The sequence below is a fragment of the Telmatherina bonti genome (genome assembly GCF_933228915.1).
Source record: "Telmatherina bonti genome assembly, chromosome: 19".
Lineage (NCBI taxonomy): Eukaryota > Metazoa > Chordata > Actinopteri > Atheriniformes > Telmatherinidae > Telmatherina > Telmatherina bonti.
Window position 1 is genome coordinate 11,535,259 of NC_136617.1, and position 26,782 is coordinate 11,562,040.

The 26,782-nt window shown below is 37.3% G+C and overlaps 1 protein-coding gene across 1 annotated transcript in view; it reads right to left on the bottom strand.

Moving 5' to 3' along the window:
* Positions 1-18,807, bottom strand: part of enpp2l (ectonucleotide pyrophosphatase/phosphodiesterase 2-like) — a 40,421-nt gene extending 21,614 nt beyond the window's left edge. The window contains exons 1-11 of the mRNA XM_079258559.1: positions 18,709-18,807; positions 14,409-14,514; positions 8,392-8,541; positions 7,544-7,669; positions 7,379-7,439; positions 5,611-5,708; positions 5,356-5,435; positions 4,955-5,074; positions 3,578-3,633; positions 1,022-1,087; positions 168-240 (exon numbers count right to left, since the gene is read on the bottom strand). Coding sequence (XP_079114685.1) covers positions 168-240; positions 1,022-1,087; positions 3,578-3,633; positions 4,955-5,074; positions 5,356-5,435; positions 5,611-5,708; positions 7,379-7,439; positions 7,544-7,669; positions 8,392-8,541; positions 14,409-14,514; positions 18,709-18,726 — 954 coding nt within the window. The 5' untranslated portion in view covers positions 18,727-18,807. The remainder of the gene's footprint in view (positions 1-167; positions 241-1,021; positions 1,088-3,577; positions 3,634-4,954; positions 5,075-5,355; positions 5,436-5,610; positions 5,709-7,378; positions 7,440-7,543; positions 7,670-8,391; positions 8,542-14,408; positions 14,515-18,708) is intronic.
* Positions 18,808-26,782: the final 7,975 nt, after the last annotated feature.

The following is a 26,782-nucleotide window of genomic DNA, read 5'->3' on the forward strand; positions in this document are numbered from 1 at the left end:
GTCTAAGCCTTAAGTGACTGTCCTATCCAGCCAACTTTAGTTAAGCAGCAGATGGATGGATGGATGAACAGATGGATGGATGGATGGATGGATGGACGGACGGACGGACGGATGGATGGATAGACATTTTCAGCATCTCCTCTGTCATTTTCATATCCAGCATTTACCTCATTGCTGAGTGGTCCCAAGCGATGTCCAAAGGTGTCTGGCTGCTCTGAATGGACAGCATAAACATAAGGCCTGGAAAGAGCAACAGCAATTGAACTGTAAAGTGTAGCTTGATCATTCAAGATAAAACTCATTGTGCATTGTGAGGGCAGTACATTGTCTTTGTGTGGAACAGTGTGTGTTGTATCAGAAGACTTGTTTAGTTCAGAAACTACAGTTACGTGTTGATGCAAGTAACCAAAAACACCTTTTCCCTTCGAGACCCTTCAGTAACAAACGGTGGTGCAATACTAAATACAATCCCCATCAACAGCAAAGGTAATCTCAACTAAATATTAAAGGAAACAAAACCTTAATCATTCCAGTTTAGCATATCTTATTTACATTTTAAAACATACGTTTCCAGCACGAGGAACAGTTTGTCCTTGAAGCTGCTCAGTCAAACTCACTAGACCCTCCAATTTCCACACACTTAAGCAGAAGGAATGAATTAGTTCACTGACAAAAGAACTGTGCTGATCACTAAATGGATATGAAGTAGTGCTGGAAAATTTACAGTATATACTAATATAGTAATAGAAATGTTGAATTTTTTTGTAAAACTCTTTTTTTACTTCAAGGTGGAATTATGTTTTCTATCATAATAAAGCAAGTTTAGAAAGAGCAATAGTCACATTCATTGTATTGAAGACTGGAATATTTAACACAAAAGTGATTAGATATTAAACTAATTATCAATTTGGTTGACAAATAAAACTGACAATTTGTGTATAAACCATGCATGAACCCTTTCAACTAAGTCCAGCTGTTGAAAAGAGAGGTCATGTCTCAAGTATATGAAGAAGAAATTCACCTTTCGTCATCAGGCAAATTCAGCCAACGCAGGATGGTCAAGATCCTCCTTTCAAGAGGAATCACCCTGAAAAAATATATAGTTTAAAGTTTTACTGAAAAAAATTCCTTAATATGACCAATTTGATGAGGCAACTGATTTGCAATCTGAGATGCAGATTGCTCCGGATTTAATAAAAGGCCAGTTTAAAACAATAAATATAAGCGAAATTGCAGCTGATATCATTGATATTGCTATTATGTTATATTGATATTGATATGAATTATAAATGACACCACCATCTGTCTTTCTTCCCTTTTCTTCTTTGTTAGTTAATTACAACTCTTTGTTCATTCATTCATTCATTATCCTAACCGTTTAGTCCGATGTAGGGTCGCGGGACAACGCTTTGTTGCAAATCTTAAATCTTTCGGTTGCAACTGTGTTTGGAGTTATTGCCCTTTGATCTGTGTGTTTTGGGTTTTTGCTGGTCAGTCTTTCTCTACCCTCGTGCTTATTAAGTCATGCAAGTCCATGTTTCCATGAGAGAATGTGTCACGGTGAACATATCTATGAAGACTTGAAGCTTTTTGTTTGTGTGATTAATACCCAGTTCTGGTTACTGGCCACTACATTTGCATTTACAGACATGGTTTTGGAAGCTATTCATGCAAAATACAGTTGCACAATGCTCCTTTTAACGTTAAGTGTTTTTAATTCATTTCAAATGTCTGCTAAATACACATTGATTTGAATCCGGTTTGTTGTAGCGGGGAGACTTGGAAAACCCGCAGGACACCTGTCCTCGAGGAACAGAGTTGGGGATCCCTGCAGTATTCAGTCAGATGTATTAAAGCAGGTACACTGTCATGATCTGCATTGCTGTATTGTAATCTTGGTTTATGGTCATTTGTTTTCCACGGAAGCGTAGAGCTGTCATCCTCATAAAAAAATAAAAATGTTTGCGCCTTATTACGTTATAACGTGATAGTTTTATTGTAAAAACGTATAACCACTTGAACGCTGGAGGGAGAGGGAAGTCTGGGCTTCCCTACTTAGGCTGCTGCCCCCGTGATCAGACCCTCGATAAGCGGTAGAAGACGGATGGATAGATGGCACTTGAATGCACCTAAGATGATGTTTGCATTCATAGCGATTCTTGTGACGCTCAAGTTTCAATGAGAAATGATGCCACGTCATGGGGATTGGACTAATTTTTCCTTCTGTACAGACCCATGCCTTTTAAAACAGTCCTTAAACTACGCATATTTATTACAATGTGATCGAAAGTGTTCCAAAGCACCATAATTTCACAATGTCTCAACCCAAGTATGAAGAAAAACTCTATCAAGTCCTGTAAATGAACCACTTGTGATATCCTATCCACCCTGCACACAATTTCCTCGTCTTAAGTCAAAAATCACCAAGTTCACGTTTTAGGATACATGATATGTTTAACGTTTTTACAATAAACTTATCAAGTTATAACGTGACACGTTTCACGTTTTTACAATAAAACTATCACGTTATAACGTAATAAGGCCCAAACTTTTTTTTTATGAGGATGACAGCTCTAAGCTTCCGTAGTTTTCTGTCTGGTTTCATGTTTTATTTAGTAGTTCTTACCCTTCTGTTTTGGCTTCTACTTCTCCTTCATTGGTAAACCTGGTGTGATTTGCTCATTTGTTTCACCTGCTGCGCCGTTAGTTCTGTGTATATAAACTTGGTTTTATTTGTCTGTGCCAGTTTATTGTCATGTTATGTTACTGTTGTGTTTCTTCAGTTTTCTTTTTTTAGTTCTGTTTTGATTCAAACTTTATTCCTGTTCCAGTCTGTTTCATCAGCCTGCGTTTGGATCCACTCCACCACATACCATGACAATGAAATACTCCTGCTGACAACATGAGATATTCATTCATTCATTCATTTTCCAAACTGCTTAATCCAATTCAGGGTCGTGGGGAAGCTGGAGCCTATCCCAGCTGTCTTTGGGCGAAGGCAGGGTACACCCTGGACAGCTAGCCAGTCCATCGCAGAGCATGAGATATATTACTGAATTTTATATTTGGTGTTTGGGATTTTTAGCATTGAAAGTATTGTTCTAAACACAACTTATAAATGATTATTTCATATTGTCTTCTCAAAGCTGTATTTTTTAACCTTTAGGATCAGTCACTAGTTCTAATTTTTAAAGACAGAATCAATCAAAAATATTACCATGTAGCCCTGTGATGGATGATGACCTGTCCAGGGTGTACCCTCCCTCTTACCTGCTAATTGCTGAAATAGACTCCAGCTTCCTTGTAACCTTGAATTGGACTAAGTGGTTTGGAAAAGGAATGAATGGATTACCATGTAAAGGGCATTTGCACCTCTTTTAAAATGCCGGCAGTTTGCTTTGGTCAGCTGGCAGTACAGCATACCAGGGTTGTGTTGCTCCAGGAGCAAGTTGCGGTTGAATTAGGTCAGACAAAGGTTCACAGAAGTATTGTAGATTGGAAATGGATTTCCTACTAAGCCTACAAACAGTCAAATGTCTAAAGCTACTGAAAAATATTCCAGTACTAACTTAAGTACCAAGGCCAGAAGAAAGTGGCTGCTTTTACTCCCTGCTTCTCTGCCGTAATCCAGATCTGTGGAACAGAAGGAAATGATTAGCAATCTACTTTCTAATAGCTGACTTGTATTTTCCATATGCCATATGTTAAATCTTTTTTGTTCAGTCTAAAATATAACCAAACACATTAAAAACCATTTGAAACCAAATAAAAAACTTCTGAAACCAGCCCCAAACAGTTGAAACTACTCAAAACTGTTGAAACTTGCTTCAAATTGTTAAAAACTGGTCCAGACCATTTAAAACAAGTCTAAAACTTGAACTTGTCAAGACTGTAGAACTGATTCAGTTAAAAACTAGTTGAAACTGGTGAAACTAGACAGAAACTGCTTAACAAATATTAACAGAAATGGTGTTGTTCAAGCAACACAAAATTATTTGAAACGTGCTGAGTTAGTGACTTCTGAGGTGCATTAAGTCAATGCTCCTCAATACTGGTTGGCAGGACCTACAGGCCAACATGTTTTTTTTTTTTTATCTCTCCTAACTTTAAACTGGCCCTGTGGGGGCAGCAATCCAGCAGGTTTTCCATGTATTCCTGCGTCAACACACCTGAATCAAATTAAATAGATCTAACTATCCAATCAGGTTCTACACAAAGTCATTGATTTGAATCAGCCGTATTGGAGCAAGGATACATTTAAAACCTGCTGGATTGCAGCCCTCATCGGACTGACAAGAGTAACCCTGGCACAAAGCATAAAGTTGATTAGTTGTCTTCAGAAAGCGTAGATTGGTCAGTGTGGTAAAACTGCTGTTATTTGCTCTGTTGTTTCCCCAGATAAGGGGTTTCAAACTATGGTCCCTGTGAGAAACCAGCCTGCAGGTTTTAGTGTTGCCCTGCTGTAACACTTGACCCAAATCAATGGCTCATTAACAGGCAGGTGCAGAAGAAGACAACAAGTTGTTGGAGAACCTTTTCATTTGAATCAAGTGTGTTGTAGCAGGGAAACAGTAAAACCTGCAGCATGGTAGCTCACAACAACCTGAATCTAGATGTTGCCTGTGGTTGTTGCTTGTAGGCAAAAACATGGAAGATATTCAGTTTACATTTTAGTGGCCCAACAAATATAGTAGTACAGAATTTATTTAATAGCAGATGAACAGTTTCTGCTTTAATTTTAAACATTAAGTAGAATTTTTGGTTCCAGACAGAAGTGTGCTGCTGCGTGTTTTCTATTCTTTATAGTAAACTAGGCTGAATGTTTGAAACCAGGTAAAGGCAATGAAATGATTGACTGCCAACAAGTATAACCACAGCACACTTTTCATATTGCATGCATCAGAGTTTTAAGTGATTCTCGCCAACAACAAGCTGGAAAATAGAGAATACAAACCGGCTGTCCACCCCACCAGCGGTGGTTCAGTTTCTCTCTTGTCCGCAGGCTGAAGGTAGCATTGAACACCGGGTCATGCATGGTGTTTCCCACAATCCCATGGGACTCTGGGTAAAGACCCTGCAACATAATTAGTCAATTGTAATTATACCAGAAAAGTTATAATTATACAAAGATGTGCCATTAAAACGTACAGACACATCAATACAGAATCAGTTTGGCGGCGGTGTCACAACAAGAACAGATTACAAGGACAAAATTGAACATGGCTATTAGCAAACACTTGTGTTTACTTTGCTTTAAACATAGGAGTATTCATTAACAGGCTTGCTGTACTTTAAATTCTAGACTTGCCAAACAAAACATGAACCAGTTATTCTACATGATGATAGTTTACTTACTGTGGCTAAGGTGTATAAATTTGGAAAGGTTTTTGATGGGTATACTGGTCGCATGTATGGCGCTGATGTCCCACATGTTCCTGAAAGAAGACAAACATAATCTTTTAAGCACTAAAACTGAAATCACTCTTTACACATGTGCACTGAGACGGATTATTTCTAAATATAAAAAGGAAATGTGCGAGGATGTATCTCACTCCACATTTAATATGACTCCATGATGAGGCAGAAGAATGAGAAGTAAAAACAGCATACTGAGTTTGTGAATGTTGGGAATGACAGATTTGCTCTTCTTCAGGTAGGAGGCCCTGAATCCATCAACAGACAGCATGATGAGAGGAGGACGGATGAAACTAAGAAGCAAAAAAGAATGACAAATGCTTGCAGTTATTTTCTCAAATACATGAATGGAAGAGTAAAATACTTGTGTTAAGAACAGTAGAAGATAACGGTTGCCAAGGGAACGGGCGAAGACTATGGGCTATCCTTTTATTTTAAAATGGTTGTTGCGAACATGAAATCACTGGTTTGAAAAGTTTGGTTTTACATTGTAGCTTCTGCCATATTGGATCTTTTAAAACCTTTTTCAAACTCTAGAAACATGGACACAAAACAAGAGTACATGATTTCAGGACACCACTATGAGTAAAGCAACAGATGTAAACAAACACAACCAAAAGTTAGGCCTATGTCGTCTCCTTAAAAAAAATAAATTTTGGATCTTCTGGGAACTTTCCCTGCTACTTTATTTCTCCAGGTCTTGAGGTTAAATAAGTCTTTTAGATAAAATTGACTTTTTTCTTTTTAGGTAAATTAATTGATTCTAGAGTGTAACTAAATATCCTTATTTGTTTATAGTTTATCTACTTGGAGTTACCAGAATTTGAAAAAAGGGGAAAAACAATTAACTCATTGGCTGCTGAAGGCACCTTTTGATGTGTTTTCCGCTTTCTGTATACAGAAAGCCCATTTTTGGCTGGGTACACTCATCAAAATGTCCCCAAAGTGCATTTTCCGAGCATGCGCCCAGAGCCTACCCACCACGTCGTACATGCACTCTACATCTACAACATTATAATAATACAGACATAATAAAATGATACCAAACCAGTTACCTTATCTGTTACAGTACAGTTACACGATGACTTCATAGCAGAAGAATCAGACTGATCGACCTGCAGTCCGGATATTTTGCCAATTAAAAACATTTGTCACATCATGATACAAATTCTGCCGAACAAGATCCAGGACTGCTGAGAAACTGCAATTCTATATCAGACCGGAATGGGACATCGTTCCTCTCCCAAATCTCCAATACCAGTCTCCTTCACGACCCTACTCAGTGGCGAATTCATGCCTCACCTTGTGATATGCTGCTACCGCCAAATTCAAGATGAGCTAATATTTATGATGAAATAGTAAAGAGAAAGAAAAAAAAACCGTATCACTTATCGCTGGGCTGTATTTATTAGGTGTGCTATAGGAAGCATAGACTTTAGTCTGTGGGGTGTGATACCCACCAAAGCCCTCTTGACCTCTGCTAATGCAGTCAGTTAGAACCTCCGCCAAGAAGGTCGTGTTTTTCCCCACTTTTATCCGTCTGTCTGTCTATGAAAAAACTACTAGGCGGACTTTATTTTGTGGGGATGAGTCTTGGTTTAATTTAGATTCCATTCAGTTCTGGCAATGATCTGGAAAGAATTGTGGGCACAGAAATTTTTAAAAAGCCCTATTTATAATATAGATGTAAATGAGGTGCTTAGTGGAGGTCTGCACTCTGGACGCTTTTCCATTTGTGTGTGTGTGCGTGTGTGCTTTGTGCAAGTCCTTCAACTCTGTAATGGTTATGTCATCCTGTACACATGACTATCACTGTACTCATCGATTTTGTCTGAAGTGTAGGTCTGTTAAATTGGTTCCTCTTGACTAAAAAATACTTGCTCTTGATTATGATAATTATTCCATCTCAATAAGTCAGAGCATGATTTATGCAATTATCTACTGAATTAATCAGCAGTCTTACCCTGCAGGGCATTCAGCCGTCTTGATCTCTTCACAATTTTCATGCAGCCACGAAGTCTCACCTCATAAAGAAAAGAGAAGCTGCAGTCACGACCTCCATTAAATCTGACTTCAACTTCATTTTAGCTTTTTGTTTATTGTAAATAAAATGTCTAATGACAAATACCTTTGCAGAGGGACTTGTAGTTGGAGCAGCAGTCTCCTTTCTCCAGACAGTCCTCTGAGCAGTGGCAGGCATGGTTGTCATTCCTCTCCTCCCCACAGCGATCCTGTGTACACTCGAAACCTCCCTCTGAACAACAGGAGTAAGTCACTTCATTACTGAAATCTCACTGGTTTATTGGTAAAACATCAGGATTACAAATCATTGAAAACATACATACACATCTTTATCTTGGCTTCATAAACATGTCCTATTTTTGCTGCCTAAATGTTTTTAAGACGAAAGGTGGTTACTTTAGCCTCCTCCAGTCAAAATTGTGGTTAGAATAAAAATGATATATTGCTTTGAAAATCTTATAATCTGCAATAAGCACTTACTCTACGATACATCACTTACCTACTAACCAGCTTAACAGTATTAAAAACACTGTAAAAGCATGCTCTAATTTAAATTATGCTGTTTAATTTAGGAATAGAAAAACTAGAAGATAAGGTTGGCCACTAGAAGAGGTCTGAAACATGAGTCAGCATAACGTTCATATATAGAAATGTGGATAAAAATGATTTATCCTAAATGCACATATCTGTTTTTCTGTGCAAATTACAATAAATATGACTATTTTCCAAAGTTTTTGCTCTCTGTAAAGTACAGAAAGTAAGATATAATAGACATTGGATTATAGCTACAGATATAATAGAGAAGTTCAAGAGAGTTAAGAAAGAGAACTTGGTTTGCTTGTTTTTGAAAGATTTATAGATTGTAAGAAGAAAACCAATCAAATCTTTACTTATATACTTTAATAAAAAAAGAATAGAAAAACATAATGAGAAGTGAAGCTGTACAAAACTGACCTGTTTTCAGACAGTGCTCATCAAAGTCGGAGCAGCAGCTGTAGTAGGTTTTACACAGATTGTCACATCTGCATCCTGGAGGATCGGCCACCTCCAGCTCAAAGCACCTCCCCGCACAGGAGCCTGCTGTGCTGACCCACTCTGAGTCAACTGGAGGGAGCAAAGGGCCACAGTGAGACACAACTGCAAACATTTCAGAGTTTTAATGCAGATATTTTCACTTTTAGAGAAAAGCAAATTGTTTGAAGACCTTGTGTTTGAGTGAGCATTTCCGCTTTTTGTGGTTCATTCAGACCTCCTTTTATTGGTCACTGAGAAAAACTCAAATTCATGTTATTTTCCAACTGATACTCTACGGCCTTGACCTATTTAGTGTGAAGAACTTGAAAAAGGAAACATTTTCAGCCAGTGAACCACCATACCCTTTAACAATGCATGTGCAATGTGGCCAACTTGACCCAGTAGTAATAATGGTTTGAGGACAATAGCTGAAATGTCTCACCATAGTACAAAAAAGAATAAATGAAACATTTTTGGTTTGTTTTGCAAAATAACAAGGTCCCTGTTTCCACGCTGAAAAAAGAGAATTTTGTTGACTGAAATTATGTTGGGTGTATTTGGGTTACAGTTAGTTCATTATCACGGTCAAGTCCAACTAGATTTTGAAACATGTTAAAAGAAGCTGGCTTGATTTTCTTGTGCCATTTTAACTTGAATGTATGACTTAATTCAATAAGGTAGTACCAGATGTGTAATAAAATAGTACAATGTCATTGTGCTGATCCAACAAAACAAGGTATTAAAATAAAACAAAGTGCATCAGAGATGCAAATCAGTGACTTTTGCGGCTCATTTCAGTTGTTCCTCAGCAACTGATGCAGATCTTGTTTGACCAGGTGATGTCTAAGACTCATTGTCTGCATTTTTAGAGGTAACTCCACCTTAACACACCTGATTATGGGAATGTCTCGTTTACAGGCTTGCATTGAACTTCTGAATTAGGTGTGCTGAAGGAAGAACATGTCTAAGACATGCAGGGCAATGGGTCCTGAGAACCTGGGTTGTCAAATATTGAGATGGTATAAGGAAGATGACATGGGTCTCGCCGAAGGACCCGGGCTGGAAAAGTAAATGCCTTTTGCCACACCTGAGGTACCTGAGTTAACATTAAGTTTAATCAACAAAAATCTTCCACAGAAAATTAAAGCATTTGATTCAGGTAGAAGCTCTTATAACAATAATATTACATTTACCTAACAAGTCATTTGTTTCAATGCATGTTATGCTGTAAGTGTAAAAACATTATTTAAAACTGGTCCATAATTAAACATGATGATTTAAGCCTTGTTGCATCATGTCCACTCCATTGGACACCCATTTAAAGGCTTTTTTCTCGAGTATTCATAAGTGAGGATGGTATATTTGCAATTTTGCCACTTTAGTGGACATTAGGAAAGTCACCCAACACACTGCCACTCACTGAAGAATAAACAAATATAGTACAAAATTTCAATTATACACATCCACAAAATTACAAGTTTATCTCTGCAATGAAAAAGACAAGAATATAATAATAGTCAAGTTTTATCGAATATTTTGTATTATATAAATATGATAATATATTATGAATATTTCTACAGAATACCTAAGAAAAATCAAAGAGTATTAAAGACAAAGGAAATTGTACATGTTTGTAGAAGTGAAATCATCCATGTGAAAAAAATGTGACTTTTATAAAATCATTCATCCATCAGAGGGTTAATTACCAGACTTAGAATAATGATGACACGTTATCATGCATGATGAAAAAAAGCCTTTATCTTAAAAACATGCTTAATAAAACATTCCGGTTTGTTCTAAAGACTGGATTGAAGACGTCAGAATGGCTCATTCAGATTTTCTGAAAAATTTCACATTCTATATTTTTTCATTTCAAAACAATTAATCTTAATATAAAAGAGAAATCCAGTAATGTGGATTAAACAAACCTGCAAACAATGAATGAGTTTCAAAAAAATAGTTACATAAAATGTGGCTGAAACACGTGTAAAACTGGGCATACGATAAGAAACAGCTGTCTTTAAAGTTCTACTGAACCTTGAATCATAAATAAATTTTTCTGAACAGAGATTGGCTTAATTAACTAGTAAATGATTAACTGAATTATTGTAGTTATTTGTTATATTGATGTTTGAAGAATCTCAAATTATCTTTGTTTATCTAATGTTGAAAAAAAACCAAACATTCCTTTGCATCCCATTTTAATTCACCTTGCATAATAATGATGTCGTAGTGATGTCAGACCCAAACTGGCTCCACTCACTGCCCATTACAGTGGGTTAAGTGTCACTTATTCATTTGATACGTTAGAAGAGCTGAAGAGATTATTTGAAATTCACGTCATTGTGAGATCAGAGAGAAAGCAAAGTCTGGGTTGTTTGTGCAGCATCTGCCTTTCGGCTCTTGGAGGGGCTCCAATCTTCCATCATCAGCTTTTCAAGTTAAACATGTTGCAGCAAGCTGAAGGAGTGGTGACTTTTACTGGGAACCAGTTCACTGAGTGCCTTCTGGGAGTGTTGAAATTCAAGTCAACTCTGTTCTTTGTGTGTTGATTATGGTTTAATTTTGTTTTGTTCAAACTTTTTTCTGATTTTTGAGGTTTATAAGGCTGAAAACAGTGTTCTAGTGAACAAAAAGTAGCAAATAGAAAGTAGGAGCGATTAGCTCTTAGATTCTTATCATATTTATATGAGTGACAGCATTGGAGTCTTACATATCATAGTCCTTAGCTGTGGGGGTTTCTGATACTTTAGTTCAGTGATTGGTAAGAGTGCTTTTTCCAAAGTGGCATATTGAAACCCAGCAGGATAAAAGAAAGTACAACAGATGGTTGTGGACCCCTTGTCTACAACTGTCTGTGGACAAGGGGTCAGGGGGACGTGTGAGCTCAACAAAGTCAACAAAGACATCAAGTGAATCATAGGATTTGGAGGGCACCCAGCTATCCTTTACGCTGTTGCATTTACTCTGAATGTTATCTAGGAAAGCTGTGAAGACTTGCCTCATTTCCCTTGCCGGTAAACTGAGACCAAAAGCAGCTTCATGTGGACGGAATCAATGACTTTCATGCTGACCAGTAAAAACTACCACCTTTAAAATCTTATCTGCAGAGCTGCAACACTTTACGAAATGACTGAAACAGAAATTATAATGCACTTAAAGCTGGGCAAAATTTGTAAAAAAAAAAAAATGTTTGAATATTATGATGTTAACCCTTTCATGCATAGTGGCCCTGTAGTGGACACTTATTTACAAGCTTTTTTTTTCTTGTATTTTCATGAATGAGGATGATATGTTTGCAAATAAATCACTTCAGTGGATGTTAGTGAATAAATATATGATATAGTTGGACATAATGTAATTACACAAGTTTGCCTTTGTAATAAATAGGAAAAGAAAATGATACAGCTATATTTTACAGAAGATTTACATAATATAATTATGATTATAAACTATTTTATAGCTATTTTATGGAATACATTAAAATGAATCATGATAAATTCTAAATATCACCAAAATACAAAAAAGTATCATAGTGTATGTCTGCAGAGGTAAAATACTGTATCTAAAGAAAAACTGCATTGTTTTTAATTCATGCACTAAAGGGTTAATATACTTTGTTTTAACCACATACTTTTGTATGAGAAGGTGTTGCAACATATAAAGTCCAACAAGTTTTATTAGTCACGACTCTTCGGGCAAGTGTATAGTGAGTTCACTCTGTGTCATCATTACAAATATTTATGCTGCACATACTGCAGAGGCACCTGATAAACCTTTGCAAAGCACTAACGAGGATGATAAAAGTTACATTTTAGAAGTCTCATGATGAAGATTAGCAGACATGGAAAGCTTGAATTCCCCCCTAACACCTGGAGTTTGCTTCCTATTTTTTTTACAAATTACGTATCCATAATGAAATGGCTATATCTCTCCAACCACTTGGTCTATTTAAATACTTTTGGAGTAAAAGAAGAATAAACACTTTTGAGATTTACTGAGATGTGTAAATATCAGTAAACGTGTATCTGAATGTAGATGGAACATAGCACATTTTCAGACTAACAAAAACCAAGACTTTGAGAATGACAATAACATTCCTTAGAAATGAAATGATGCAGCTGTGTCTCGAAACCACTTTCAAATGATAGCAGAACATATGTGCATTATCTCTGGCAGGGTTATCTCTGATTAAGTGAATCAGAACAAAATTAGGTTTAAGTACAGAACACATCAGCCAATCGTTCACATTTTGGCACAGATGGCCAGATGTTCTCAATGGGCTCCAAGGTCAGGATGTAAAAGGTTTAAACAAAGTCATCTTCTTTTACTATACAGGTTTATACAGGTTTTACTGATGGTTAGTTTGGAAAACTAAGTGGTAAATGTGTGTTGATGGAGAGCCGCTATCAAACTCTGTTTTAAGTTGTTAAATGATTAGATTAATACAATGATGTCTTTTCCATCCATATTGCATTGTTGGATCATTTTAACGGCTTGGGAAGCAACCAAACCTGACAACTCAAACAATCTTTCTGGCTTCAGCCAGTTCAAACCTTTCCACTGATCCAGCCTGTAATGAACCAACCAGAACTTTTATGTATAGTAGGAAGAAGTCCTGGTAAACAACCAAGATGGCTGCCATCAGTGTGGAAAAGTTACTTCATTAATTCATAATCTGATGGTTTATTTATTTCAAGAGGCAAAAAAAAAAAATAAAAAAAACAGCAGCACATCACTGTGAATAAAAAATCTTTGATTTCTGAGTTTCTAGGGATATTTTTAAAAGCACAATTTCATTGTCACATACTTCATTGTAAAATCCTGCTGTAAATATCCAGTCATGTTCAGAACCAGTGTGTTTGCTGCTAACACTACTAACTACTAACACTACTATTATTCTTTTTTTTGACAACAAAATACTGTACAATGCAACCTATTGTCTATTAATTCAGAGCAAATAAATTGTCATGATATGTTAAAAAGTTTAGTATAATATAATTTGTTGTGTATGAAAAGTATGATGGTGATTTAATCAAAATTTGCATCACCAATGAATAACAAGAGTGTCATCCACATGCTTTTCTTTCTTTTTAAAGATAAATTATAACAGGTTGAACATGTCGGCAAAATGAATAAATAAATAAATAAATCCATTGGACTCATAAGTAAGATAACCTGACCATAAATGTCTCTTAACACCAAATTACAATTTAATTAATCCTAATTTAAATTGTGTTAATGTTGTGTGGAGAAGATCCTTCACTCCACGTCTTAACAATATTTTTATTCAACATAAAAAATGTATCTGAATAGCAATTTTTTCCAAACACACTGCACCAAAATTCACCTTTGTTTTCTTTTACTTAAAACTCATAATTGTTTTTTTTTTTTTTTAATATATTAACATTTATCTGACCAGTACATTAGTATTTAGACTATTGTTTAAGACTAACTTGCCTTCCTCCATAACACGTTATTTTTCATATAATTACTAGACCCACCGTTATTCTATTGGGCAGGTGGCAAAATTATATCTTCATTTGCTGTTCTGTAAAGCATATTAAACACATTAATAACATCATCCATTTATGAAAATGAACTAAAACAGAAGTTAATGGCTGTAGGTGTCTTTGTCATACATTATATTTTGGAAATGTATCGTTTCTGATGTAATTGTTTTGCTCTCTTGGGAGAAGTTCGGTTATAAGTTCATTTGCTTCTACCAAACCCAAGAACATTATTTGTATTATATCATTCCGCATTTGAAATGCTGTTTATTAGTCCCTTTATTTATTGTTACTCTTAAGTCCTAAATAAAATAAATAGATAAATAAATAACAGAACGAACACATTGATGAAACAATATTTAAAACTGAAATATCATATAAAAAGTTATAAAAGCATATGATAATTAAACCAACGAATATCAGAAATATGAAAAAACATCTGTCTACCTTTAGTTTGAGGAGGTGGGTTGTCTCCTCCCTCTACAGGTCGGCTGGCTTGAAACACGTAAGCTCTGCTGACATCTGCACCCCACAGGCAAAACACAACCACTACCTGCACAAAAACAAAGACAAAAGATCTTTTAGTCTTTTTTTTTTCCCCCATGCTTACTGGTGAACATGAAGCATACAGCTCAGCAGCAGGCCGGGAGTAAGCAGAGCATCAACATCTTATTGAACCATATGTGAAGTATGAGAAAATGCCAGTACAAAATAAAAAAAAGTGACTTTGATATTTTTCTGTCCAAACTGGGAACGTAAATCTTGTTCTTCTCACGTCTAATTTCCTCACATGTTCATGTTCACGGTCATGTCCCACCGAAAGGGTCCGGGGTCAAAAGGCCACCAGAAAAGGTGACTGTGATGAATTTGAGTGGTCTTTGGTTGCAGCTCTCTTGTACATCAGTGGGCTCAACCCAGCAATGATGCAGATTTTTTTTTTTAATTCCACTTACTCTACATTCATCAGCATGTACTGTAAAATCTATCAGTTGATAGTCACAATATTTACTTAACAAAAACACAAATAAAGAAAATTATTGTACAAAACTGATAATTTATACTGATAGTTTTGTAGATACCAGCACATTGTTCCAACATATTGCATCTCACTGCCATGTGCAGATACAGATATCCAGATATCATATTTATTTTCTAGATTTACGTGAAATGAAAGTACTCTGATGATTGTTTGCCAAAATTTAAATAAATAAGATGGTATTTAGATTTTTTTTTTTTAACACTTCAAGTTTGAATTTGAGATCCTGTCATAAATAAACCTTATAAATGAAATAAAATGTGAAACTACTGACAGAACAAGGCTCATTTTTTATTTATTTTTTGCTCAGTTTGACATTTACAGTTACAAAGCCTGAAGCTGTCATAAAATATAAAAAGGGAAAAAAAAATTAAATGACATTTATCACATGCAATACATTTATAATTAAACCTCACAGATTAAAAACATGGTCGTAAATCACCATTTTTTGTTGCTGTACCAAACAGAAACTGAACAGTCTTAAGGATTTCAGCTGTGGTTTGGGCTAAAGATATTCCTATCGCAATTAGATATATTAAATCCTAAAAATAATTACTACGTTTACTTCTAAAGCACTACTACCTAATTTGTGTTTCTGACTTGTATTGATGGGAAAAGTATGTCCAGTATGCACATTCCTGCAGCTGGCCAAGGCTGAGGAACCACAGTTTACAACTTTATATTTGGGGACACTGCATCACTTTACAGCAGTATTTTGGTGTACAGCATTGTTTCATATACCAGTAGCTACATATCAGCATATTAGCTGTTGTGAATACACACCTCAGCTGATTCATCAAAGAAACTAAGAGGACATTGTTGGATTGAGGGAAGAAAAGAAAGTGACACGGCAAGAGATACCATACTGACTTTTACAGGTTGAAGAGAGCTCAGAGTACATGTAGGATGCAATACTGAGACTGATTTGCCATCATCAGGTTGGAAATTCATTTAATAAGTTGTTTTTTCATCATGAGCATCTTTAATTTCTGGGTACTTAAATATCCAGTTCCATATACATCCTGAAGCAACTCCAGTGTTGTGTATGTCCGCACCCAAATGTTGCGTCAATTTCTCAGATTTTCTAATGATACTAAAATAAAACTCTGGGTTGACAGTTTTTAAAAACTAAAATAGAAAATATTGCACAGCTGACCACCATCTGATCCATGTATTTTAGAAAAAGTGTTAAATCGATCAAATCCTTTACAATGTTTCACACACAGTACTGGTTTAGTTATAATAATATTACAATCTTTTTGTTGGCAACTTTAGTGTCACCCAAGGTCACCTTACAAGATTACAGGAGCATAGAATAAAAACAATACAAACAGTAACATCAGACAAAACAAACAAATGTCTTACAGTACAAGTGAATATACCAATACATGTTAGTTTTTGTTTTTTTTTAAATCAGGGTAATAATTGTTTAATTAGACCAGGTTCATATTAAAGACTTTTTGTTAGGAGAAGCTTTTGTCAAATTTTAACATTTTATACATGTACATCAAATAAATGGTTTTATATAAGCCTGTGTTACAGTTTAGGTGATGGTAAGAAAAAAATGGATTAATTAAGCTGTGAAATTCTTCATTTTTTTTTTAAATTTATTTATTTTTTTAACTTTTTAACCATGTAAAAATGGGTCAAGTCTCAGGATCTTAAGCCTTTGAAACAGAATGACTTTAAAATAGCAATTATTTTTACTTTTTCTTTGTTAAAAAAGTAGGATAATTTGTCTTGCGGAAGGAGCTCACTTCAGCTTCTCCTTTAGTAACCGACACAACAGCATTATTTGCAAAGTTTATTTTGTTTTCTGCCATTCATCAACCCCAGTCACCTGTCCCTCGCAGGACTAAACTCTTGTTTTACCTAAAGTAAAATGGTCAGCTACACACATCATCAGTGATGTGTGTAGGGGTGCTCTATAAAAGAAGTGGAAATGGTGTACATGGGTCAACATCTTTCAGTTGTCTCTATCACCATATTCACAAACTCTTAAATGTAAAAGAAAAAGCTCACAAAAAGACATAAGCCTACAATAACACATTTCCTCTAATAACATTCAGATGTTTTCTTGCTGACTTTGCATTTATCTTCTTAGGAAATACATCTGGGATGCATTTTCTCATATTAGTGTCAGGGGTTTTCCACTTGTGCTTTACTGTAGCATATTTCATCATAAGTTCCTAAAAAATCTGGTGCTTTTTAAATGATCGAGAAAAGAAAAGAAAATAATTTGTATGGCTTTCATGACTGCCCATAAATTTTAACCCTATGAATTCAAACGTAGTTTTGATGCGCAACTTCTGAGACATTTTGCATCATTTTGGTTGAAACTTTACTCAAAACGCTGTCATACATATTATTATACATATTATACTGGTGTCCTGCACCCTGGGGGAGGGGGGGACTAAAAAGCAGAGAAGTGCACTACAATAATTTTGAGCTATATAATAAATTGTAAAAATACCTATTTAACAGATATATTAAATATGAATATAATATGAAAATACCCATATAATATAATATCTCCCCAGGGTAGGGTGGGTGGCTGTTTATCTCTCAAACTCTGGTTCTCTACCAGGGTCCTGGGAGCATTTAGGTCCTGTTCAGTATCTTAGCTGTTCCTAGGACTGCGCTTTTCTGGACAGAGATGTCAGATGTTTCACCAGGTATCTGTTGGACACGGCCCCCAATGCTCCAATCACTATGGGTACTACTGTACCTTCACCAGTTCTTCCCCAAGGCCTTGGTACTTCTCCAGTATACACACACACACACACACACACACACACACACACACACACACACACATATATATGTATATATACATATATATATATGTATAAGTATATATATATATATATATATATATATATATATATATATATATATATATGTACATATATATATGTATGTGTGTGTGTGTGTGTGTGTATGTGTGTGTGTTGGGGGGGGGGGGGGGGGGGGGGGGGGGGTTCCTGATATTTTTTATGGGTCGGATTTCATTTTTTAGAAAAACTGGAATTTTTTCCCGGTTGTTCTTAACTTGGGCGTTAAAGGCTAATAGTTCAGATGTTAAATTAATAAAAGAAAGAAATAAAACTGCAGCTTTACATTTTCTGATGGCTGCAATTGGATATTTTATATCAAACTTTATCTTAAACATGGTGAGGGAATTGTTAATACAGACTTCTCATGTTTCTGACTCTCAGTCATGAAGTTATTGTGATCATGATGCAGATCAAATCCACGCCACGACCGGCGGAAACGAGGCCAATCCACCTTGTAACCATTAACCTTCCAGCTTTTGCTTACATTTACCTCCCCCAGATAAACAAACCTGTCACTGTTGACATTGAGCTGTTCCAGGCTATCCATCATCCTCATCATGCGTCTTGCGCAGTGTCAGACAGACCCACAGCAGCCATAACTGCTCCATAAGTCATATCTTCCCTCTCTTGGAGTTATGTAATTCCCACTGTCTTCACCTAAAAGTCTTTTAATGTCAGCGCAGGCGCTGATGTGAGTCAAAGAGCAGATCTGTCACTGCCAGGTCGATACATCAATTCCGCAACAGTGCTGTCTGTTTTGTTATTTTTTTTCTGGGGAGAGGTGGGGAGCTGGGAAACACTCCGGCCATCCGAATGGAAGCTAAAGCAAAAGCGACACCAGTTCAACAACTAAACCGTGACAGTCTTACCGTACCAAATTTCCCAGTTGCATCTTCCAAACGGCTAATCCACGTTTGGTATTAAAAAGGATCCAAAGCTCAGAAAAATCCGTGGTCCGGCAGAGGCACTTCTGCAGATCGATGGAGCAGAGCGCAGGGGTCCAGCTCGCTCTCTCTCCTTCTTGTTTGCTTTTCTCTTTGCCTCTGCCTCTCTCCGCCTCAGGCCAATGAGCATGAAGTAACGGTGACAGCTGCGCTCTGGTACAACAGTGCGTCAGGCGACGCACTGTTGGACACACAGAGAGAGAGGGGGGGGGGACGAAAGAGATGAGACGCAGATAAGGAAGGGGAGGGTTTGTGTAATCTCCCCTTTAGAGTCAGAGTAACTTTATTAGGACGGATAGATTTCCGGTTGATGGTGGTTGGATGGGGGGGGGTGGGGGGGGGGGGGGTATATTTGATAAGTAAACACAAATGAACAACTCGATTATATTCAGTCATAACGATTTGTTGGAATTGCAGCTTTCAAAAGTAAAGTTTGTGAGTGTGTAAGTGTGTGTGGGAGACCAGAAGGGAACTACTGGTTAGTTATCAGGGAGTCCAAAGACGAATGGATCAGGGACTAAAAGGTACTTACTGGTGACCACCAGGCTTATTAGGGGGTCAGGGGCGGACTTACCGTTAGGCAAAACTAGGCAGTTGCCTAGGGCCCCCAGTTCTTTAGGGCCCCATAAAACTTGTCATACACGTATGGTTATTCATTACTTAGTTACTTATTATCAACGAAAATTGTTTTTGATTAAAATGCATTTGCTAAACTGCCAGCTGAATGCTTATGTGTGTCTCGGGGCCCCCCTTCGGTCTCCACCCCCTTCTGGTATATAGGGGACTAATACCTAATGTGATCTGTGTGTGTGTGTGTGTGATGCGGTCTGTGAGTCTATCTGTAACTTAAAGAATGATTTGTCGCAACGAGTGAAGCAACCCTTCCCTGTCATCATACACGGTCATCTCAGTCAGCTAGACTTTTACACTGGCTGTTAGCAACGCAAATAATATACAGTGTTGGAGTAAAAAGTGCAATATTGACCATAGGGCCCCATGCCTGCCTTTGCCTGGGGGCCTTAATCTCTTAAATCCGCCACTGTAGGGGATGACTGTTTTTTTTCACCACTAAGTACCAGTTAAGTATCTATTAGTCCCTGATTCATTTGTCTTTGGATTTCTTAATAACTTTTCAGTATTTCCCTAATCAACCTGCCTTTGTGGTCACCAGTATACTCATCATTTACCCATTAGTTAATGATAACACCCCTGAGGTGTTTCCTGACGAAGCAAATTATGTGTCCAGTATTGTAAAGTTTTGCCCCAAATTTGAATTTATCTCGTCTACAGAAGCTGATTTTAGGGATGAAGGTGTCTTGTCACAGTGAAGCAAAACAAATAAAGTTTGTCCTCCTGGTTCCTGAAGATTCTGACAGTTTTTAAGCCTTACATTTAAAGGATAATCACTGGCTGATCTGTTTGATATTCACACAGTTGTCCCCTCAGTCGCTCACCTGACATGCTGATCCACACACCTGACTTGGTTGGAGTAATGTACCCTAAAGAAGATATTGCATCGAGCTCAGATGGTTTGTTTTTACAGTTTTCTCTGAGGGGAAACTGGGCGTTCTGGGAGGATTAAACAGAAAACACTCTAAGTTTTCTGTTTGAGAATATTATTTTGTTGCTGTTACACATCTCGTATAGTCTGAATTATTCAATTATTGTTACAAGACTGATCAGCAACAACAGTTTCTCTCTAAACTAATTTCTGAGGCATATCTTTTATTGAATTGTGTTCCACCTGAGTATTTTTATCTGTAAGCTAATAAAGGTTGTGTTTTAAGTTATTGATAACTAATCAACTGATGCATTGGATTAGCTGCATCTGGTTTCTCCTTTATGATGGTTTTTAATCTCCCTGCTTCTGCATAAAGGTTTATTTTTGTTAAATCAACAACCACAAACAGTAATGTGTTGTATATTGTTCATTTTTGAAAAGTTTGTCAATTCACTGCCCCTTTAGGTTTATTTGCTTTTCTATGTAATAATTAACTGTGATCTGTGACTCGTTTAATTGTAATTAAATAGATGCTAGAATGTTCCTTTAACAAAAAACAAATTCAGTGGCATTTTGTGACTGTCTAGTTTGCAAAATGCCACCTGTTTCTCCCTAATCTGCTTTCCATGTTCGCTTGAGCCTTATCTGAAGTCTATTGGATATCAGGAGTCTGTGTGTGTTCAAACCACCCACCAAGCCCACCCTGAATGTACCCCACCACAGATAATAATCTACAGCATCTGACATGTATTCATTCAGGTACCTGATAACCCAGATATGGTACAGCTTTGCTCAATAGCTCATAACTAAAACGCTTAACTATATATGACGTGTGTTCTTTCTATTACTTCCCAAATAGACAAACATATCTCAACATAAGGGGTTAGAAGTCGTTTGTTGTCTAAGTTGAGGAAATTTCACTATTAAAATGGGTTTTCTTTCCTCCTGTTGGATTCTTTTCTTTTTCATAAGTCAACCAATCAAAACAACAAAGATGCCACTGTGCACTCTAAATGTTTTTTTTTTTTTTTTTTAATCATAAATGACAAGCTCTTAATGAGGGAAGATGAGGGTGGAGGATTGTGGCAGCAGCCACCAGTATGTCCAGGAGTTATTTTAACGCTGAAGCCAAGATGAGACAGAAGTTACTGTGGGATGACCAGATTAATAGAAAGATCAAAAGATATCACAAACTACTGATTTCATCCTTGGTTTAAAGCAGTGCTTGGAAACATCGGGATGCTTGGGTGTCTGGAAACATTGAGCATTTTCCAGCCAAAAAACTTTGCTCAAAGCTATGAAAGAACATTATATAAACTTTAAAAAATTTGATATTACAAGTACAAAAAATATTTTATCTCACAGAACAAAACAAAAAAAAAAAAAAAGAGAAGAAGATTTGATATTACTCATATTGCAGCGTAAACCAGTGATGTAGAATGATCAACCAGTAAACACAAGCGCAGCTGTTCCTGCAGTGGTTGAAATCTTTCATGTTTCTAAGGGCAAGAGTGGTTACCAACAAAATCGTAAAACCCCACTACCCTCGTTTAAGGTGTTTCTCAACAGCAGATGTCCAAACAATGTAGATATTTAACTTTAATTAAAATAGAGATAGCTTCCACAGCAATGGAAACGTGTATTAGAAGAGGATGTGACCATGCATTTGTTCTTATTTCATTATCGGTGATAGACATAATCATATCAGGTCTTATGTAATAAAATAAATAAAAACAGGCGTACCACACGAGGTCAAAAGCCGGCTTTGGTTTTTTTTGTGTGAGATTCTAATACATGTAACCATCACTGTGCAAACAGCGCGCTGTTAAATTTCTCAGAGAGACATGAATATTTTGTTTTTCCCTGCAAGTAATGCGACAAAGACATCATGCTAGGAGGAAAGCTCTCCTGTTGAAAGTTGCCTCGGCAGAAGACAAATACCACAGCGGGCACTCTGCAAGATGGGTATCAGCCTTCATAAGACGCTTATCTGCTCTGTGGTTTTGAAAGAACACCAAAGAAAACTGCAGCATTACGCTTCTTTTCACAGCACTGCTTTGAAAAAACACATCAGGGTCTTTGAAAAGCTCTGCTCTCACTGACAGCCTGCACTCTGCTTGGGAACATTTTGTCCATGGGGGGAACAAATCTCTCAGCTTTCAAAGTGATCTGTGTATCCATCACCTCCGGGGGAAACATCCTCATCTTACAAAGACCACACACATACATAAACAGTGACATATGTATGGGCATGCACACATACAGAGGCACGGCTGCGTGCCAAAAGAACAAACATGAGGACTTTCTACACAGGAACATACAATACAAAACATTTTAAAACAAATTTTAAAAGGTTTTTGAGAGGCTTGCAAAGAAGTGGGTTTATGTTGAGGATATTTACGTCAAGGCAAAGAATACAATCTGCAAGCTGGCAAACTGATTGGCCAGCGTGTCCCGATCACCTGAGGCCATGCTTAGTGGAAGGAAGTCAGTCTGCAGCTTGAGTTTCCGTGCACCTGGACTCTGGGTTCATGGGGGTCAAAATGTTAGCAAGATTCAAGGTAGAACAAGAGGCTTAAATGTCTTTTTAAGGATTTTTGTCTTTTTCTTTTCATATAATCTGTTTTGTTACGGACCTTTCCGACTTGTACTTTGCATGCATTGCAATGTTTTCTGCTATTCATGGTGTTTTTACGTTAGCTGAGATGGTAAAGCAGCCTCCCTGTGTACGAAGTCCTCATTGCATCAGCCCAGTTTGTCTCCCACCCACAGTCCTATCTGCATGTCAGTGTCGGTTGTCTGTCTGTCACTTCTGTTAAGTAAAGCTTTTGGAGAACTTTGAAAGTAAATACAACTGTTGCAGGATACTTCAGCTTTTGGATTAAACAGTAATTTATCACTTTATTGCTATACAAGAACATGTTTTATATGTAGTTTTGATATGTATCTTCACACTTTGTCATGTTGTACTTTTTCTTAGAAGTACATAAGGGAATACATGTTTTGTTTTTTGTTTTTAACAGGATCTCATAACAAATTTCATTTTTGATACATGGATCAATAATTTCTAAGAACTGTTTTTTTTTTTAATCAGAATTGGATAATTGCTTTGATTTCTTGTTTGTAATTCTTTTATTTTACTAGTGATGAATTTTTCAATACTTGCTGCGATGAAATCTCAGGACAAATGATAAAATCTATATCTCGGTCAAGGGTCAAATATGTAGTAATAAGTATCACGCTAGCTTCTGCAGTACCTCATTATGATACAGCTTGTGGCATGTTACTGATAAAGTTTCCATATGTTTGAATTTACATTGCGATAAAACTGACAATTTTCTTAGCTAGGATAAAAAAAAATCTTTATTTGAGGTGGATTGGGGTGGTAGATGACGTTGATCCTCAAATCTTAAACTGAGAAATTACTGCTTAATGCTGCTTCATCCTTCTCATCTTTTTGCTTTGTTAATTTGGCCATTTTGTGCTTTTCAATTTCACTTCAGCTCGCTAATACATACCATTAGGAGTCAAATAATTAGATTTATATGCTACCAAATTCCTGTTATAATGTAAAACTCTCATTTGTCATTGATTGTTTTGTGGTCCCGTAGTTAAATGTTGCATTACAGAAAGTACTTTGACACATATTCATCTCACAATTACTAACTGTGTGTTGTGAAACCTCAAGCTGTTTGACATGAGGACACCTGCAGAGGAGGAGGAAGGGCCGTCTATATATTTGATGAGTACATGCCATCCTGAATCGATGTATTGACAGAGAGAAGATCCAATTTTCCTGATCTGGAGAAGGTCTCAGACAGATCTTAAGCTTCTGTCTACTGGGGCAGAAAAAGTTTCAAAATTTCATACTTGAAACATATTGACACTTGAATGTATAAAGTCTCCAAAGGAAACAAGAGTTTGGGAACATGAGGGTTTTTTTTTCTCATCATCATCCCTGACTCACCAGTTGACTGCAAACTGACTCACCAGTGGGACTTGCAAAGCAATTTACATTGAAAAGAATGCCCTACATTGGGTAATGAGTACGTCAAAGCTGAGTTCAATACGCTCTGACTTTTGGGTCAAAACCTGAAAGAAAGCGAAAAACGGTGACATCAGGAACCTGGGTATCCGTTTTTTTTCGGCCAGCCGCACATAACCAACACAACCGGAGGGGGGCGGAGAGGTGAGCGGAGCCATTTTGAGTGTCCTGTAAACGTTAGCAGCTGACTTACAGCCGCCAGGTTGCTGCAATAAAACTCAGAATACTGGAATGAGTTTGAGGTCCAATCTGGGCCGGGGTAGGTAGAGATTGTCCTCAAAGCAACTAGAGTTGGAGGTCTGGGGTAGGTATCGTCAAGCGGAAGTGGACACATGAAACTGTCCACACCTCATCGAGCCCTTTATGGTGTTCTTCATGTGAATGTGCAGTAGCTAAATTAGTTCTTATGCGTCAGCACTATCAATAGTACATAGAAGTTTTAGGACAACATTTATTCACTTCCAAACAATGTCTCTTTCAGGGAAAGCCTTGGAGGTTTCAGCTTTGTGTTGCTAAGCAATACACTGCATCCATCACAACAGCATGGCTTCAGAGAAGCTGAACTGGCATGCCTGCAGTCCAGCTCTTTCACCAGTAGAAGACATTTGCTGCATCATGGAATGTAAAATTCATCAACTAGAATCCTGCATCAGACCAGAATGGGGCAATAATCTTCTTCTAAAGCTCTGTTCTCACTTCTCAGCTGTTTATAGACTGTTGTTAAAGGAAGGGGGAACGCCACGCGATGGTAAATATACCTCTGTTCCAACTTTACTGAGAGAAGTTGTTTCCTTTAAATTCAAAATGACTTCATATTTTCCATGAGATATTAAACTGTCTCATGGTGCAATACCACCAGAAAATACTGGGGGTGATTCAGTTTGACTGGATAGGGATTTCTGTGTCCTGATTCATTTGGGTTTACTTTTATTTTGCACTTCATCCCAGACCAAACCACATGGACAACATCATTCAGTTGCAACTACTGTTCACTAGTGGTGAAATTCCCTGAAACAACCTCTGACCAGGAAGAAAGAAGAAAAAACTCCAGCTCAAAGATTGGCCAGGACAGCTCATTTGCTGCAGACAGATCTTAAGCTTCTGTCTACTGGGGCAGAAAAAGTTTCAAAATTTCATACTTGAAACATATTGACACTTGAATGTATAAAGTCTCCAAAGGAAGCAAGAGTTTGGGAACATGAGGGGGTTTTTTTTTCTCATCAATTACAGAGACATCAATTCAAGCCAATTCACAATAAAAAGCCAGCTAAGAGTGAAACTAACAGGTTGCATCAAATCATGACTTTGATCCAATCCCCCATCCTGAGCATGCATGAGGCGACAGTGGGAAGGAAAACTCATTTAACAGGAAGACAAAATCTCCGTCAGAACCCAGCTCAGGGTGGGCAGCCATTTGTCTGGACTGGTTGGGGTGGAGAGGCCAGGAAAGACAGATTAGCATGCACTGCAGTTTTTATCCAGCAAGACCTGCAGAAAAAGGAGACATATGTTGATGATGTCACAACTGTCATATATTTATACATGGAGGAAAAGGAGCAGAGAAATGAAAAGGAACGTCCCCATGGCTGCATTACAAGTGCATAGCTAGACTACCCTCATGATAGCGTAACCTGGACAGTTGGGCCTCGTACATGCAGACTCCAACTCAGAAGATGCTCATATCCTAACTATATGATTTGTTAAAAAGGAAGGTCTTCAGCTTGATCTTAAAAGGTAGAGAGTGAGTCTGCCTCCCGAACCCACAGTGGGAGTTGGTTCCATAAGAGAAGAGCCTGATAGCCGAATGTTGTTATCAACATTTTAACATGTTGATAACAACATGTTAAAATGTATTGAAGTCATGTGATCGGGAAGAGCGGGGGGCGGTCGGGAGTGCGTTGGGCCTGTCTTTGTCATTGTCTTGTCTTGTCTTGTCTGTGTTGATTATTGTGTAAGTTTTGTAATTTTGTTTTGTGTTATGCTGCGTGGTGTGTGAAGGGGGTGGACTAAAATAAGCATTGCTTCTCCCATCCCCCTTGTTTTTGCAAATTGTGAATTTGGTTTGAAACAAATGAATAAACAAACAAAACAAACAAACTCTTCCTTCCATCATACTCTCAGATACTCTGGGAACCACAAGTAAACCTTCAGTCTGAGAGCACAGTGCTCTATGTGGAAGATATGGAACTAAGATATCTTTTATGTACAATGGAGCTTGGTCATGGAGAGCTTTATATGTGAGGAGAAGAATTTTAAACTCTTTCCTGGATTTAACAGGGAGCCAGTGGAGAGAGGCTAAAGCTGGAAAAATATGATCAATTGTTCACTTTCACTCTGATATTAACACGTCACTGAGCCTGGTGTTGTGGTCTAACGTTTGCCTGATGGGTTGGATGAGAGTGTTTTATGTGTTTTTACCTATGTGAGTGTGTGTGAAAACGTGAGTGCATCTGTTCAA